The sequence below is a fragment of the Apteryx rowi genome, unplaced genomic scaffold (assembly GCF_003343035.1).
Source record: "Apteryx rowi isolate R43461 unplaced genomic scaffold, aptRow1 scaffold_62, whole genome shotgun sequence".
In the NCBI taxonomy this organism is placed as follows: Eukaryota; Metazoa; Chordata; class Aves; order Apterygiformes; family Apterygidae; genus Apteryx; species Apteryx rowi.
The window spans coordinates 2,342,145-2,357,089 of NW_020450894.1; the positions used below are offsets into that span (position 1 = coordinate 2,342,145).

General features: G+C 43.1%; 1 protein-coding gene across 1 annotated transcript in view; it reads left to right on the top strand.

Annotated features, from left to right (window-relative positions):
- The window catches only part of TMEM178B (transmembrane protein 178B), a 221,730-nt gene extending 207,475 nt beyond the window's left edge, over positions 1–14,255 (top strand). Inside the window, exon 4 of the mRNA XM_026083950.1 lies at positions 13,443–14,255. Within this exon, the coding sequence (XP_025939735.1) occupies positions 13,443–13,693 (251 nt within the window). The 3' untranslated portion in view covers positions 13,694–14,255. The remainder of the gene's footprint in view (positions 1–13,442) is intronic.
- Positions 14,256–14,945: the final 690 nt, after the last annotated feature.

The following is a 14,945-nucleotide window of genomic DNA, read 5'->3' on the forward strand; positions in this document are numbered from 1 at the left end:
TTACTGCAAATAAAGGCAATATATCATTTCCGCATTTGTTTACCATTTTACCTGTTCTCTTTACTCTTTTATCTGTTCTCTGCCAGTCCTGTCTTGTGACATACACTTTAGGATCACTCTGGGGTTTTTCTCCATTTGCTGACACTTTCCTTAGAAGCATACCATTTTACTAGCCTTGAAACTATTCATTATTCTTTGCAAAGTCAAGTATGTTTCTTGCCATAACCTTGCTTTGAGCCAATTATAAGTTTTACCATTAATAATTCAGTCTCTAATTAGTCTATTTGGAAATTATTCCAGCTGCTAAATGCCCTTATTCATGTGATTTAGCAGATCTCTAATAAAATGATCTGTAGTCTTGTGTAGCGTCTCATTTCCTGTCTTTTCCTAGTGACACTTTTGCATGAAATATTGGGTTTGGGGCATTGTTTGGGAGCATGAAATCTCCTCTTATACTGGCACTGAAGGGCCTTAAAGCCCTGCTGTCCTGCTATATACAGCAATGCAATGGACATATTCCTCTCTGATGTTTCTGTTCTAGCGCTTGCTTCCAAGAACATTTGGAAGTTCTTTCATCCTTTCCTCCTCCCTTTCCACTCCAGTAATGGTTTGCCAGTCTGGGGGATTCAAGCACCATTTGGCAGCTCCATCTCTGCTGCTGTTTTAGTTTTCTTCCAACCCACCTAAGATGGCTGTTAAGAGTTTGCTCTTTGCAGCCTGTCCAAATTCACAGGACTTAGGTCAGAGTTACAAAAGCTTTGAACATTTTCCCACAGCAGAGGTCAACACCTATTTTTTCCAGTGCTGCTGCTATGACAGCTATAAGCAGGCAGGAAAGATGTGCGAGGGGGAAGAAAAAGGAAAGTTATGCAGGTCACTGGCACATTTTAATGCTTTATTTTGGATATGCAAGAAAGGATGTTTATTAAAGAAATAAAAAACAACCCGCTTCTGAATGCATGAGTGCATTCTCCTCAGTCTGCTTTTGTATTCTAATCCAGAGATAAACAGCCTTTCATAAACCATTCTCATTCTACTGCCTTGTCAGGATTATTTTTTTCCAAGTGCTCTTCCTTCCCTCAGACCAGGGATAAATCCTGTCAACAAACCACTTTCTTATCCCTTTGGTCAGAGCCTGGCCAGAGCTTCTACCTCTTGTCACTTTGCCTTGCCCAAACCCTGTGTGCGCTCCCCTTGGCCTGTCGCAAGGCGCCGGAGGGGCCGAGGGTGCACACGGGCAGTGAACCCAGGCTGTTTGCATCGATGTGTGCTAGAGCCCAGCAGTTTCCAAAACACTGCACGGTCATCAATACAGGTGCATTGCATGCCAAATTGTCATGCGTGGGGCAGTTCTGCTGGTCATACGTCTTTATCCTCTTTCTCTCACCGCCTCTGTGGAGAGGCTTATCTTTAAAATCCCCCAATGTGTGAGCTGTGCTTCCTTTGCCCGCACTGTGCATATGCTAGCAGATGACAACTGAAGCATCTGTGTATTTGCAGCCATGGATCATTACCAGCTGTTGAGTCATTTGCGACCCAAATTTAACTCACTGTACTTTGAAAATAGCACATAAGGGTAGAAAATAAGAGTGTTTATTCTACACAGCTGTGGTCCTGCCATCTCAAAATAATCATTCCACTGCTGAATAATTTAAGCAACACAAATGTAACAATTTAGAACAGCAAGTGTAGGCAAAGCTCAGTGATTGACGTCTCCTAGGTGGTTACGAAGCATCTTCATAGCAGCTGCCAAGAGCAGGCAAAGAGAAAAATAAACAAAAAGAGAAGCAAGATGACAATTTTTGGAGTTCGTCTTGAGCTACCCTGGGTCTAACAGGGCACCTAGGATTTGTATTTCTCACTGATGATCAGTGCCTCTACTCATTCCTCAGGGTGCTCACTCGGGGTGAAGTGATCAGTCAGCAGTTCAGACAGAAGATATATTCTGTGATCATAGTTACTTTTTCCTTTTGTGCAGCATTACTCTTTGAAAATTCAGTTTCTAATGCTTCTTCTCCAAAGCGAATAGCTTTAGAAAGTTTACATAAAATCTGTTTTTTCCATGTGCAATGACAAAGACAAATGCACATGTGTGTGCACTCTCATGTACGCATGCAGAGCCTAAGCAACATCAAGTGATCTTTACTAAAATAGAGGTATACAATGAGTAACTGTAATCTGAGCAGTGAAGCTTGTCATAAATATAGTCATCACTAAGGGATAATATCTTTTTCCATTTTGAAAATTATTTATAATTCAAAAAAAGTTGGATCATTGGAAAAATGATATGCCAATCATCTTTTAATCCTGGGGGAGACACTAAATTAATGATGGCTGCACAGTGTGTGCAAGTACGGGAACTAAAGAAGTCAGCAAAACTCCTTTAAGACCAGCATAATAACTTGCATATGTGTATTGACCTCCAGATGGAGACAAAGGCCGGTTTGTATCAAGAGGTGCCATAAATTGATTATGGAAGTCTTTGAAACAAGCTTTGGTGCGACAAGGTCAGCCCCTTCCCTGCCATGCCTCCCGCACCACACGTATACACTTTTATTCTTGTTTCTGCTTTTGGTTAAATTTTGTGTTATGCTTTAAAGTGATTTAAGGCCTTGAACTGGAATAAACAACTTGAGTTAATGTATAGCATTAATAGATTTCAAATGTTTAAAGCTCTCTAAGGCCCTTGATTGTTTAAAACTGTCAAACACATTACAAGGGTGATGGAGAAGGCAGAAAAGGAGCCAATGGGGGTCTTTATGGACCTGTGATGAGATCCTGAGCCTGGAGCAGCCATGCAGTTTTTGTGCCTCAGTGCTTCTCAGGTAGTACTAAGGCAGAGTGCATGCATAGTAAGATAATATTTGCTCTTCATTACAATGGGGGGTTAGCCTATTTTCAAAAATACCATATCCTTCTCAGTTTCAGGATATCTCAGTCCCTCTTTTCAAACCACTGTCTTCTGCTCAACTTGTGGTGTTCCTTGCAGACAGTGTTGCAAGTCGTGGTCTCTGGTCCTGCTGTAGACTCTGTTCCTTGGGCCTAAAGAGTGGTGCTTCTTTCCTTATACATACCTAAGCCTGGACACTGGTAAGAACATACACATGGCTAGGACTGGAGATGCTTCTTTACCCTGACCGACTAACTATCATTGAGCTCCCTTTTGCCATTAGTAACACTTTGCTTTTGAATATTGTTATCTAATTTCTTCTTTCACTCCAAAAAAAAAGCTTTTAGGAGATCATCCACATAGACATATACCTCCCTCACCATCTTTCTGGAGTTTTAAAATTATGTCGAGATGGCCTGTTTAGCATTTCCAAGCTAGAAAACAGTTGCTTGGCTGACTGCGTGACAAGGTGGTACGAGGTTCGCAATACAGTATGCTTAAAAGGCAGAGCCAGGGTAGTGTGTTAAGTCTGTACTTCCAATACTTCTCTATGCTTACTGATGCACTGAGAACACATTTTGCATTAATTTATTAATGCTAACATCCATTCTGAAAACGAAATAGGAGACTCTCTGAAAACATGAAAGATTGCCTACTTTTACTGTACTGGGTTGTGTATGTCACTGTGTACCTTCCACCGAAATCAAAGGTACTTTTATAATTTCATGTTGTAATACTCCTCAAGAGGAATCATAACACATATCTTTGCATCTCCTACAGCGTAAGTTCATAAGCAGAGCTATATTCTCTTTTCACTAGAACATACTCTTTTCACTAGATGCTTTTTTTTTTTGCAGTTCCTCGAGAACTGAGCTGATTCTTTAGGTCAATACCAACAGGCTCATCCTAAGAACCAGAACATAAGAGTTAACATAGGAGAATAGGGGGTAGGTGAGGATAAAAATGGAGTTTTCATAACAATAGCAGAGCTGTATTGCAGGGGCTAGTCATTTAGAGACTTTTTTTTTTCCTGGAAGGTATAGCACAACAAGAGAATTCATTGTCAACTCCATAGCATTTGATCTCTGTGGAAACATTATCAGCTGACTTCAAAGTGAAACTTCAAATGTGTTGGATTTTTTTTTCCCTGTGGCTCATTTCTGATGCTCCTAGTAGCGCACTCACGCTCTGGAGGGAAAATACCTTCATAAACAATTCTGGGAACCTTGTACCAGATCACAGAAGAACATTGACATTTAGGAGAAAGAGCAGAAGACTTCTTATGAGGTGCAGAGATCTGACAGTCTGGAGCAGAAGACAGGGCAAGTAGTGTATGTGCAAAACAACTCATTGTTTTCCAGTCTTAACTCAAATTGATCTGCTTCCCTGAACTTGGCTTATAGTACACTGAGTCAGCTCACTCTGACTTATCAGCAAAAGGAACTAGTCACATTCCCTTGCTTGTTCATTTTAAAAGGCAGTTATACTGACTTGTAATTTTTCACTCTCCAGAATAGAAAGTACTGATAGAAGTATAGATGCTTTCTGGAGTTATGGGAATAGAAAATCTAGTCTAGTCTATGAAGGGCATGCAAACTAGTTTGCTTCTCAGGAATGTCAGTAGGTCTCATGGGGGGCTGACATGAGGTGAATTAAAATAGAAACAAAGTAGGGGAGATGGATCCAAAAGGAATATAAAAGACTTTCCCACCCACGGTCCTGAAAAACAAGCTATGTGGTATTTTAAAATTCTGTGGTTGGTTCTTATCCCTTGATAATGTCACCAGGTCTTTGATCTGCTGCTGGCTTCTGAATTCCAGTGGCAAATCACTTCAAGGACAGAAGATGACTGTGGAAGTAAAATGCATTTATTATTGAGCTGGCATTTAAAAATATATACATATACACATATTTACTGAGTCCTTCTGCATGCCTGGCATCAACGAGGAAAGAAGACTGTATGGACAACAGAAGGACAAGTAAAACTGGCATGATGTGCTAGATGGGAAGAATTCTGTATGGAGAGAGAAGTGAGCAAATTTGTATGTGTAGCAGATCTTGTTAAATGCAGAGATTGAAGCAGGGCTTAGATTCACCTTCTTGAATCTTCGGATTGTCAGCTTAGATAAACAATGTTCCCCTTGCACAAATTGCTGTTGTGTTTGCATGGAGTAATCTGCCCAGACACAGCAGTACCATGGGCTGCTGGAAACTTCACAGAATAAGCAGCTAGACCAGGCAGAAACTAGATGAGTGGGGCACTCCTCATTTCCACCCAGCTTGAGCCTGATCTGGCTCTTCCAGGGGTTACAGGAACTAGTCATGCCTAGGTACTTGTGTGAGCTGGAGATGCTGCAGATGTTGTATTTCCTCTGCAACAAGAAAGAGGATTTCAGCATGATCCATGCCATGTGATCCTCAATAGTTGTATTGCTTAGGATATACAAAAGGGATTTTTCTTTTCCTGGCAGGGTAGCTCAGGGAAACAGTAATGGACCTCAGAGCCTTTTGCTGCAAGGATCCTCAGTTCACATTGAGTCTAACCAACTGAAAGTCATTACAACCAGAGAGTCCTTTGGTCACTTGAGAAAATGAATTTACATGCTTCTCTCTGATTCCTAATGGGAAAATGTCCAAATCAGCTAGCCACCACCATCATCCAGAGCTCCAGCTGTCTTCCTTAGTAGTGCCTTCAGCAAAGAAAAGGAGAATTAAAAAAGGCATGGGGGTAACTCTACACTTTCATCCCTGAAAGTAGCCCCTCTAAGAGTAGTTTTAGTGGCACACACCTTGGCAGTGTGGATGAAGGTTGCACTGAAGTTGTTTATACTATGTCTCTCCTTCAGTCTCACTTCAGTCTTGAAGAACGTAAGTCTGAAGGCTTTTCAGCAATTTGAAACTCCCTACAAAAGAAAGCCTCCAGAAACAAAACTTTCTGAGAGACTTTTCATGTTCTGTCTGGAAGAAGACCCTGCTTGGAGAGAGACAGAACTGTTCTGGTTACTAAAAGACCAAGTGCAAAGTGGTGCTGGGATTTGCTGGGCTATGGGAGATATCTCTGTGGCAAAGCAAACCCAATCCTGGTCACACAAATTTCTCTCCAGCGCCGGTAGATGCCTGGAGTGGAGAGCCTCATCCTGAGCTACAGTTTGATACCAAACTTACCTGTCTTTTTATCTGGCAAATCTGAGCTATGATGGAGTCACTTGAGCTGGCTCTGACCTTCAGTGCCCCTTTTCATTTGATCTGTTAGTCTCAGAGCATCAGAGTGCTCTGACAGGGCAATCCTGGGAGGTCCATCCTACAGATCATGAAATAACCTGCCAGCAGCCTCTGCCTATCACCAAATGCAGTGCCTGTGAACAGGGTGATGGGATGATTTCACTAATCTTCCATTAGAGTGTGTCTTCATTTTGACATTAAGACAGCCTCTTCCTTTGTCTCCCCTCTGCTCCCAGTAAAACAGTGAATAACATCCCACTGCTACAACTGGCACAATTTTTGCTGCCTCCTCTGTTGTGGCTGCAAGTTCATGAGTCATTTTGTTTCTTTAATGGCTGTAGTCAAGTCCCTTTAATATTGTTCGGTTATTTTGGGTGGATCATAGAAAGCGCCACTGCTAAAGTAATCAGAGGATTATTTAACTCTCAGGCTTCAATCAACTCCTGTTTTTCTCTGTAGCCCAGTTTTTCAAAATAGAACTTACCTTTAGCTTATAAGTACTGTTGCCTTTCCCTTGTGTGCCAGCTCATAACTTCAGAGAGTGCTTGCTCCCAGCAGGTGCTCACTGGCTGCAGTGGTGTGTGGCAGAGGTGCCCACTCCTAGGGTTGTCCCAAGCACTGTGGAATATGGTAACAGAAGTGCCACCATGTGCAAATGTGGAGGGTACTGTAACGTGCAATGTACCTTGTGGCTGTCAATTGTTCCAGCATTGTAAACTGAAGATCATCCCGTAACTGCTGTAATATTGTTGCATCTATTATGCTGATTTACATGAGCCTAAGGATCTCGCTTGTTAAGTATTTGCGGTTGTGACAGGGGATATCTCTGATGCCATAACATATTGCAGCTTGTGCAGCTGTAATTCAATAGATAAGCATCATTGCTGAAGTAATACAGAGCAGGGTGTCCACCTCTGAGGTGGTATGGATGCCATGGGTATATTTTGGGATAGAAGGCCAAATGCAAACAGCATTCTGGCAGTGGCTAGAATACAATAGCATAGCATGGCTATAGACCCTGCTTTTTACTCTGGTTCTTAGTATTAAAAAGAAATGTATTAAATTCCAGCCTAGGTGGATTTATGGTCTCATCAGGACACAGCACAGAATCTCCATCACCCAGTCAGACTTCTCCTTCCATCTCCGCTTTTTTATAAGGGCAAATTTCCCTTGCTATTCTGCAACCTATCAATGATGCTGCAAGCTGCTGTAATGGTATATAATTAAGTAATAATTTATATTCTGTGCATGTATGCACAGAGCAATAATGTGTTCTCAAGAGCTGTGTGCTGCTGAGTCATTTAATCCATGCACAGAAGGAGTTTACTGCAAAGCTGCTCCATCCAAAAGGCTTTTGTCATCACTGAGTTGGGAAAGATTTTGGTTTATTCTTTAATAATTTCATATGATTGTGATATAATTTAAATAGCTAATGGTACACTCTTCACTTTAGGATCAGACCTCATTTTGTTTGTTTGTTTGATGTACCTTGAAAGCAATAAAAGCTGGTAGGGTAGAGAGAAACTGAAAATAACGTTGCTTCACTCACGATATGTTTTTTTCTACAACCATATGATAAAAAAAATTGATGATAATTAAATAAATAGCATTCTTTCCGAAGAAATTAGTAGCCACAAATTACCATCAATGGCAGCCACTAGAAATGCTTTAAAAGGAGGAGACTTGCATTTATTTGAGAACTGCTTGGTTTCAGAGGACATCTTAAAATCCATACCTTCGTGTTTCTTTTTATCTACTAGTGTTTATAAGTAATACCTGACATTTCTGTCTCTGCAAAAAACAGAAGGAGAAAGAATCTGTTTTTTTGGTTTGTTTACTTTCTACATCTGACAGCACAGTTAGTTCATGAGTCATTTCTGCCTGTTGTTGGGGAAAGGGAGATAATACGTGTCTTTCAATCAGACACAAATGTTTTCTAAATAACAAGAAAAATGACTTGTACTGCCACAGAGCCAGGAGTCTCAGAGGCAGGCTTAGCGCCGGGAACATTTTAATTTCTGCTTTTTGGATTTCCCTTGACTTCAAGTTGATGGCATCTCTTTAAGGTGAGGAGATCCACCAAACACTACTTTTTCTTTCGTTTCTCTCCCTGAAGAGGTAGTCAGGGGGATTACTATAAATTAAGATGTTCTTGCCCCTCCAGACATGACGCAATGGCTGACCACATGAGTGACCTCAGACATTTCCACACCCAGAAAAGCAGTTAGCCAAAATCGCCTTCGCCGGTGGTCTAAAGAGTGGGAGTGCTCTTATGGCCATACTGTGGTGGAGGGGACAGCACCTTTCCGCTGAAAGGGTGAACGCGACTGCACCGTCCACCGCCTCCTCTGCCGCCAACAGGGGAGACAAGGATGTTTGGATGATGTTCCTGCTGGAGGGGTCTGTTCGCCTGCCAGCACCACGAGGGGCTTTGTGCCTGGCTCCCGCTCCCCAGGCTGGGGAAAGAGCCATGCCGGCGGCCGCAGGGTGCACCCCGTCCCGCAGGGACGCGGTTAGGACCAACAGCGTGCTCACCGGCATGGAGAGAGGCGTGGAGGAAGGCAGACCTTTGCTTGCAGTGTGTCTGAGAAAGGCAGTCGTTCTTGCCTCGCAAAACCACTCAAAGCCTGTGAAATCCTGCAGGCTGTATCGCTGCGGAAGCTGGGCCAGGGGCCGTGGGTGAAGGGCCTAGCATCTGAAATGGTTTGTGGAGGCATGAGAGTGAGGGGACGTTCAAAGATATTCCTTATGGATGGTCTGGGTCTGCCCGTATTTAAATCAGTTCAGCATAACCAATTCATTTGCGAACACTCCTGTTCTGCCCTGGAGGGGAGACCTGACAAGCTGTGAACGGAGGCTTTCTAGCCAGGCTGATCAGAAAGGAAAGGGGTGACTACCGAAAAAAAAAAATCCTAGCAGCAGAGGCCCACAGCTCTGCTTGATACTGTCATGCATAAAAATAGCTATAGCAAAGGGCTCTTACTCATAGCCCTTGTTGATTTAAGCCTTGACCAGCGATGACGTTACCTTTCCCAGCCGCCCCCGCTCTGCGCGTGCCTGCCCCTGCAGCAAGGATGGCAGGAGTGGTGGCCTGTGAGCAGCCCAGCGCATTGCCCCGTGCCCTGGCTGAAAGGCAGGGGCTGGCCCCTGTGGCAGGAGCAGCTCTGCCCACCCCAGCTGCATCCAGCTGCCAGCGAGCCAGAGCCCTGCCTCTGCGCTGTCTAGCCTCCAAAATGAGGGAGGCCTATGTGGACTCATAAGGCGTGAGCTCAGCTCACCAGATGCCCTTCTCCATAGCTGCTACTAACCTGACCATCCTCTGTGTAGTCTTGTGCTAGGGGACAAAGTGATATAGCTAGTATTTGTCATTTGTAGTGCTGGGGCAGCTAAAGGACTGAGATAAAAGGAAGCCAATGTTGTAGACGTTACATAGAGCAAAAAAAGATCCTCTCTGCCCTAACAAGCTTCCAGTCTAAGTGGAAGATATGTTCAGTATAATGTTTAATTTTCTTCTTCCGTAACATTTAACAAGGGAAAGCATAAGATAACTGAGAGATATTTAATAGCTCAAGTGCTCCAAGCTATTGTTGTTGATCATCGGTCCTTTAGCAAGACAGGCATTTTCAAGACCAGACAGAGAGGAAGGGCTACTGTCTGATGGGGAGGTCGAGGTAGTATTTCACTTAGGATGGCAACACACAAATCCGGTCACAAGGAACTTAGGGTATTCTGCTCTTCCCAAGTCCTGGAGGAGATGGTCTTTATCTCCCCCATCCAGTTCACATACCAGCACATCCCTGGTGAGCTCTTATTGCTGCCTGTCATTCATATTGTGTGTGCCAATACCAGGGAGCAAGCGTCAAGCCTCAGCTCACCAGTGATCAGGTCCGGTTGGCTGGTTAGGAAAGGGTTATGGAATGCACTTTTGACAAACAGATAAAAGTTTGTATTGCTGCTGCTGCCCAGGGATCTGGCTCACCAGTACACATATAATGGGAGTGCATCACTGACTGCAAGAACCTACCCGGAAAACTTTTGATGGTTCAGTTCTTTTTCTGGAGAAGAAGAATCTCAGGATTGGGGATATTCAGAATATGCTACAATCCTGGGGCTCCAGAAGTGTCATGTCCATAGTGCAGGCTGTGCCATGGACAAAAACACCACCATGCTTCCTCAGGCCATCCCAGCTAAGTGTCTTACCCAGACTAGGAGAGGCTGTATTTCCAAGGGCTAGTTCAGTCTCTGGGCCCCTTCCACCCACGGCTCTTTCGCCTTGATGGCCAACAATTGTATCATTTGGCAGAATGATCTTTTGTGTCACAATTGCCAATTCATTAGGAAAAGCTACCAAATAGTCATAAGGTGGCAAAAGCATTCAGTTTTTATCAGTAATTGTCATGGTGAGAGGCCAGATTAACTACAAGTGGGAGCTTCCTTTCTTGTTTAAATACAAACAGCACATGGAATTCATGTAATGGCCATAAAGATTCCTCTAGGTGGCATAAAATGGCATTTTTTGTGTCTCTCATATATAGTACTAGGGAGGGTGATAAACCTGTGCCCATAACGCAGTATGAGACATCCTGCAGAAGCCCAGGGGGTGAAGTGGCCGGGATCCATGCTATGTATCCTCTAATGCTATGCATGACTCTCAGTATTTATCATCCTGGGATTAGCACATTCTCCAGCTAAGTGGCAGGACAGGAGCAGCCTCTTTTTAAAGAAGTTTCATGCTCGTGATTCGTTTTAGCCTCTACTGTTGTTTTTCAGTCTTCATTATTGTTCACTTGTTAAGGGGCAGAACACTCCCAGCAAGGTGGAGTGCCAGTGTATTGGCACTGTACAAACAGAAAGAGTAAGCAACACTCCTTGCGCTGAAGAGCTTAGAATCAAAATAGGCAAGACAAAGCATGGAAACACAAGGAGTATTTGAAATCTGAAGTTATTTTCTTCACTTTTGTACTTAGCAAATACAGCTTCTGTCTGGCCGCACAGATTTTCCCACCCACCTCTCTTAACAATTTTATGTTTCTCTGAGAGCTGAAATTATCACGTTCACACTAGCAAAGAAAGGCCTTTCACATCATTTTCTAACCACAGCCCTTTGAAGCAAGCCACGAAGCTTGGTTTAGAGCACAGTGACTCTGATGGATCCTTTTCTCCCAATCTCACGATGTACTAGACTTGTTGACATGTCTCAGAGGAACAATTATGTTCTTGCTAGACAGCTTCATGTTATTGGATAACCTAAATGACAGAGTAAAACATAGAAGGGGGATCGTGATTTGTAATCAAACAGCCTGATTTCTGAGTACGGGACTGTGGGAGGGAGGCCCTCCATTCCTCCTGCACTATACTTTGAAATGTTGTAGGACTTTTCTGAAGACAGATCCCGAGCCCAGGATCTCACAAGGCAGTTTCAAAAGTCTAGAGCATTGATTATAGATTAACTGGGTGCTGGTCTGTGCAGTCTTTATTTATATAGCTATAGCACCTACTGCAGCAGCTCTCTGGTCCTGACTGGTATCCTGGGGCATTATCCTAATATGAGTATTTATGAATAGCCTGGGCCATGCAGAACTATATTATAGCATTAGGGGAGGCATCCAGAGTTCCCATATTCCCTGTCCTTTGCAACAGAGAATATCTGCAGGTGGCACTCTACAAACACACAGAGGAATGATAGTCCAAATAGACAAGGAAGACAGTGGTCAGAGGAGAAACAGAGAGAATAACTTGACGGTGGTCTCACAGCAGGTCTGTGATAGAGATTTGCTTGAAGATCCCAATTTTTTATGATGTGCCTGCTAAACAAAGGACGTGGGTATAGTAGGAAGTCCACACATTTCTGGACCAAATGTATGTTCCTCCAAACGGCCCCAGATTCTGAGCCTAACGCCAGGAAAATTCGCCACACAATCTTATTTGTGTCTTCAGAGCAGATTGCGTAAAATCCATTTCTTTAATTCAGCCACAACAAAAAAGAGCAAAGCAGCAGAGAAACAAAAGAAAAAGAGGTTCAGGGAAGAAGCAGGAGCAAGGACAAGAAGAGGCAGAAGGAGGCAAAGGTGTCAGAAAAAAAGAGCTTGATACTAAAAACAGGATGGCTGCGACTGCTTTGGGGGATTGCACTGTCTGAAGGATAGGGCCAGGAAGCCTAGGAGATACCTGGCCACCAGCTGCTCATGAACAGAGGTCTAATGCAGGACATGCTGCACAGGTAACGCACTGTTGATCTGTGCATGACTAGCAGGCCAGCACACCGGCAATGCCGTGTGTGTACCTGGGTCTCCGTGTGCTGCGGGTTGCGCACTGTGCCCAAGGCATTTTGGACAATTCAGGGAGGCCCAGGTAGAGAGGGATTAGAGAGGAAAATAGGCCATCAACTTCACGTTGATTTTAGTTCTTATCTCTTGAAACAGGTGTCTAGAGTCTGTAACTGTCTATTATTCAGTGTATAAGAGGCAACCGTGAAACTTCAGGAGCTCTGAGTTTAACTTAATGATGAACTTGAGCACCAGAGATGAAAATTAGACTCATTTGGGCTGACTAAGGTTTGGCCTAATCTGATACTTGTGACTTTCCATAATGCCACTGGGCAGAGTTATGAAGCCTGTCCTCACAGTGTCCTCAGGAACACATGAAGTGTTTCTGCTGAGATGGAAAACAGAAACAGGATATTTTGGAGATTTTCACAATACTGAGGAGGGCATCTGGGTTGGGAATAGAGTTATGCAGAGGGTAGAATCTGAGGGTTTTGAGGGATTTAAGATTTAAGATTTTGACATTGGCATTTAAAAAGGAGGGATATGTCAAAAGATTTTCGATTTTGATGTAAGAAAAAAGTCTGAAAAAAAGCTCTCCAAGTCGTTTGAAATGTATGCTTCAACAAAACCAGAATATGTCAAGTATTTTGTAATATTTTCTTCTGTACAATGCATTGTTGAAAAACTGAAATTAAAGGAAAATTCAAGTTTTTTGCCAAAAAATGTTGAAACATGACATTTGTTTCCATGTTTGTCTAAAGCAAAGTTCCAGTAAAACCAATGGTTTCATGAAGCATTCTGGCTCCCAAGGAAGTGCTCATAATGACAAAAGCGTTCCTGTTAAAGTTCTCCACACAGATTCAGGATCAGATCACTGGTGGCACTCAATTCTTTCCCCGGGGTGCTGCTAGACCAAACCGCTTTCTATATGAACATCTTCCTTTAGGTATTTCCTTACCTATTGTACCAACTCTTTTCACACAACTGGGAGAGCGGTATTTCTATCTTTCTAACTTTTCTTTCTTTTTCTCCTCCCTCCTTCCCCCTTTCCCGTTCTTCTCCAGGAACCTTCTGCATCATTTCACTGTGCACGTGTGTGGCTGGAATCAACTTCGAGCTCTCCCGCTACCCCCGCTACCTGTACGGACTTCCTGACGACATCAGCCATGGCTATGGCTGGTCTATGTTTTGTGCATGGGGGGGCCTGGGCCTCACTCTTATCTCTGGCTTCTTCTGCACTCTGGCCCCTTCTGTCCAACCTGTCCCCAGGACCAACTGCCCCAAATCTAGACCTGAGAATGGGACAGTGTGCTAAAACGAATAGCAAACAAACAAATACACACACACACACACACACACACACACACACATATATATGTCTATGTATACCTATACATGCATATATATGTATATATAATTTTATATATATATATATATATATATATATATATAATCTCAAATTAATGCCAGTGCCAAGGTAGAGCTGAGTCCACATGGCACTCACATCTCCACCGGACTCTGTGTTGCTTCGTTCTTTCTCACAGAGATGGGAAAGCTTTTCTCTCACATGGCTCTTCCATCCAACTCATAATTTCAGCATCATAATTTAAAGGTCAAATGAACATACCGTTGCACCTGTCTACTGCCACTTGGAAAGGGAAAAAGGGGGTCCATGTGGGGGATCTGGAACCAGAATCTGTACAGGACATGGAGGGTGGGGGGAGCAAAAAGCCGGTCATTGCCACCAGAAAGAAAAATGCAAACAGCAAGCAAAGAAATAAATCGAGCATTTGAGCCACCTCTAGAATGTACCTCCTCGAGGCCATTATCAGAAAACCACCCATTTTCTTTTTCTTTCTTAAAACAAAATGAGAGAAGCCTGACCTGTTGTTGGTTTTATTTTTTTTTCCTGCTTAAATGGACAGAACACATGGGGAAAAAGAAAAAAGCATTTTCTATTTACCTGCCAAACTTTAGAAGAAGCAAACAAATGAAAATAAGAAAAGGATCTAATGGGATAAAAAAGAAAACAACAACAAAAATAAACCCATGAGGACATTTCAGCAGACTCTCCAACAATGCGGTTTTAATCTTCCAGCTGCCTTACATCCAGGCTTACAACTGAGGCTGAACTGCTAATGTAAATGCAGTAGAAGGCCTTTTGAAAACGCTGTGATACATGTGTGTATAACTCTTTCTTCCCTCTTCTTCTTTTCTCTTCTTTTTTTTTTTAAGAAAAAGAAAAATTTTAAACCTTGCAATGTGATTGTCCACTAAACCATCCATGCCGTGTTTGTGGCCCAAGACTGAAGCACCACAACTGCAGAAGCGTGAGGAAACTGTCAGTTCTGAGACAGCATGTCTCCTTTTGTGGATTTCTGGAATATTTTTTATATTCATGGAGCAACTGAGAGCTCAGGATGGTGGATCCAAGGGAAGACCGACCAGGGAGGTGGGGGGAGCCCTGGCAGTTGTTCTTCCTGGGTATTTATTGGAGTGGGATTTGACTGAGTTTCCATTTTGGATATTTAAAACAACTGGGCAAAAGCCATTGCCGAGGACAAAAG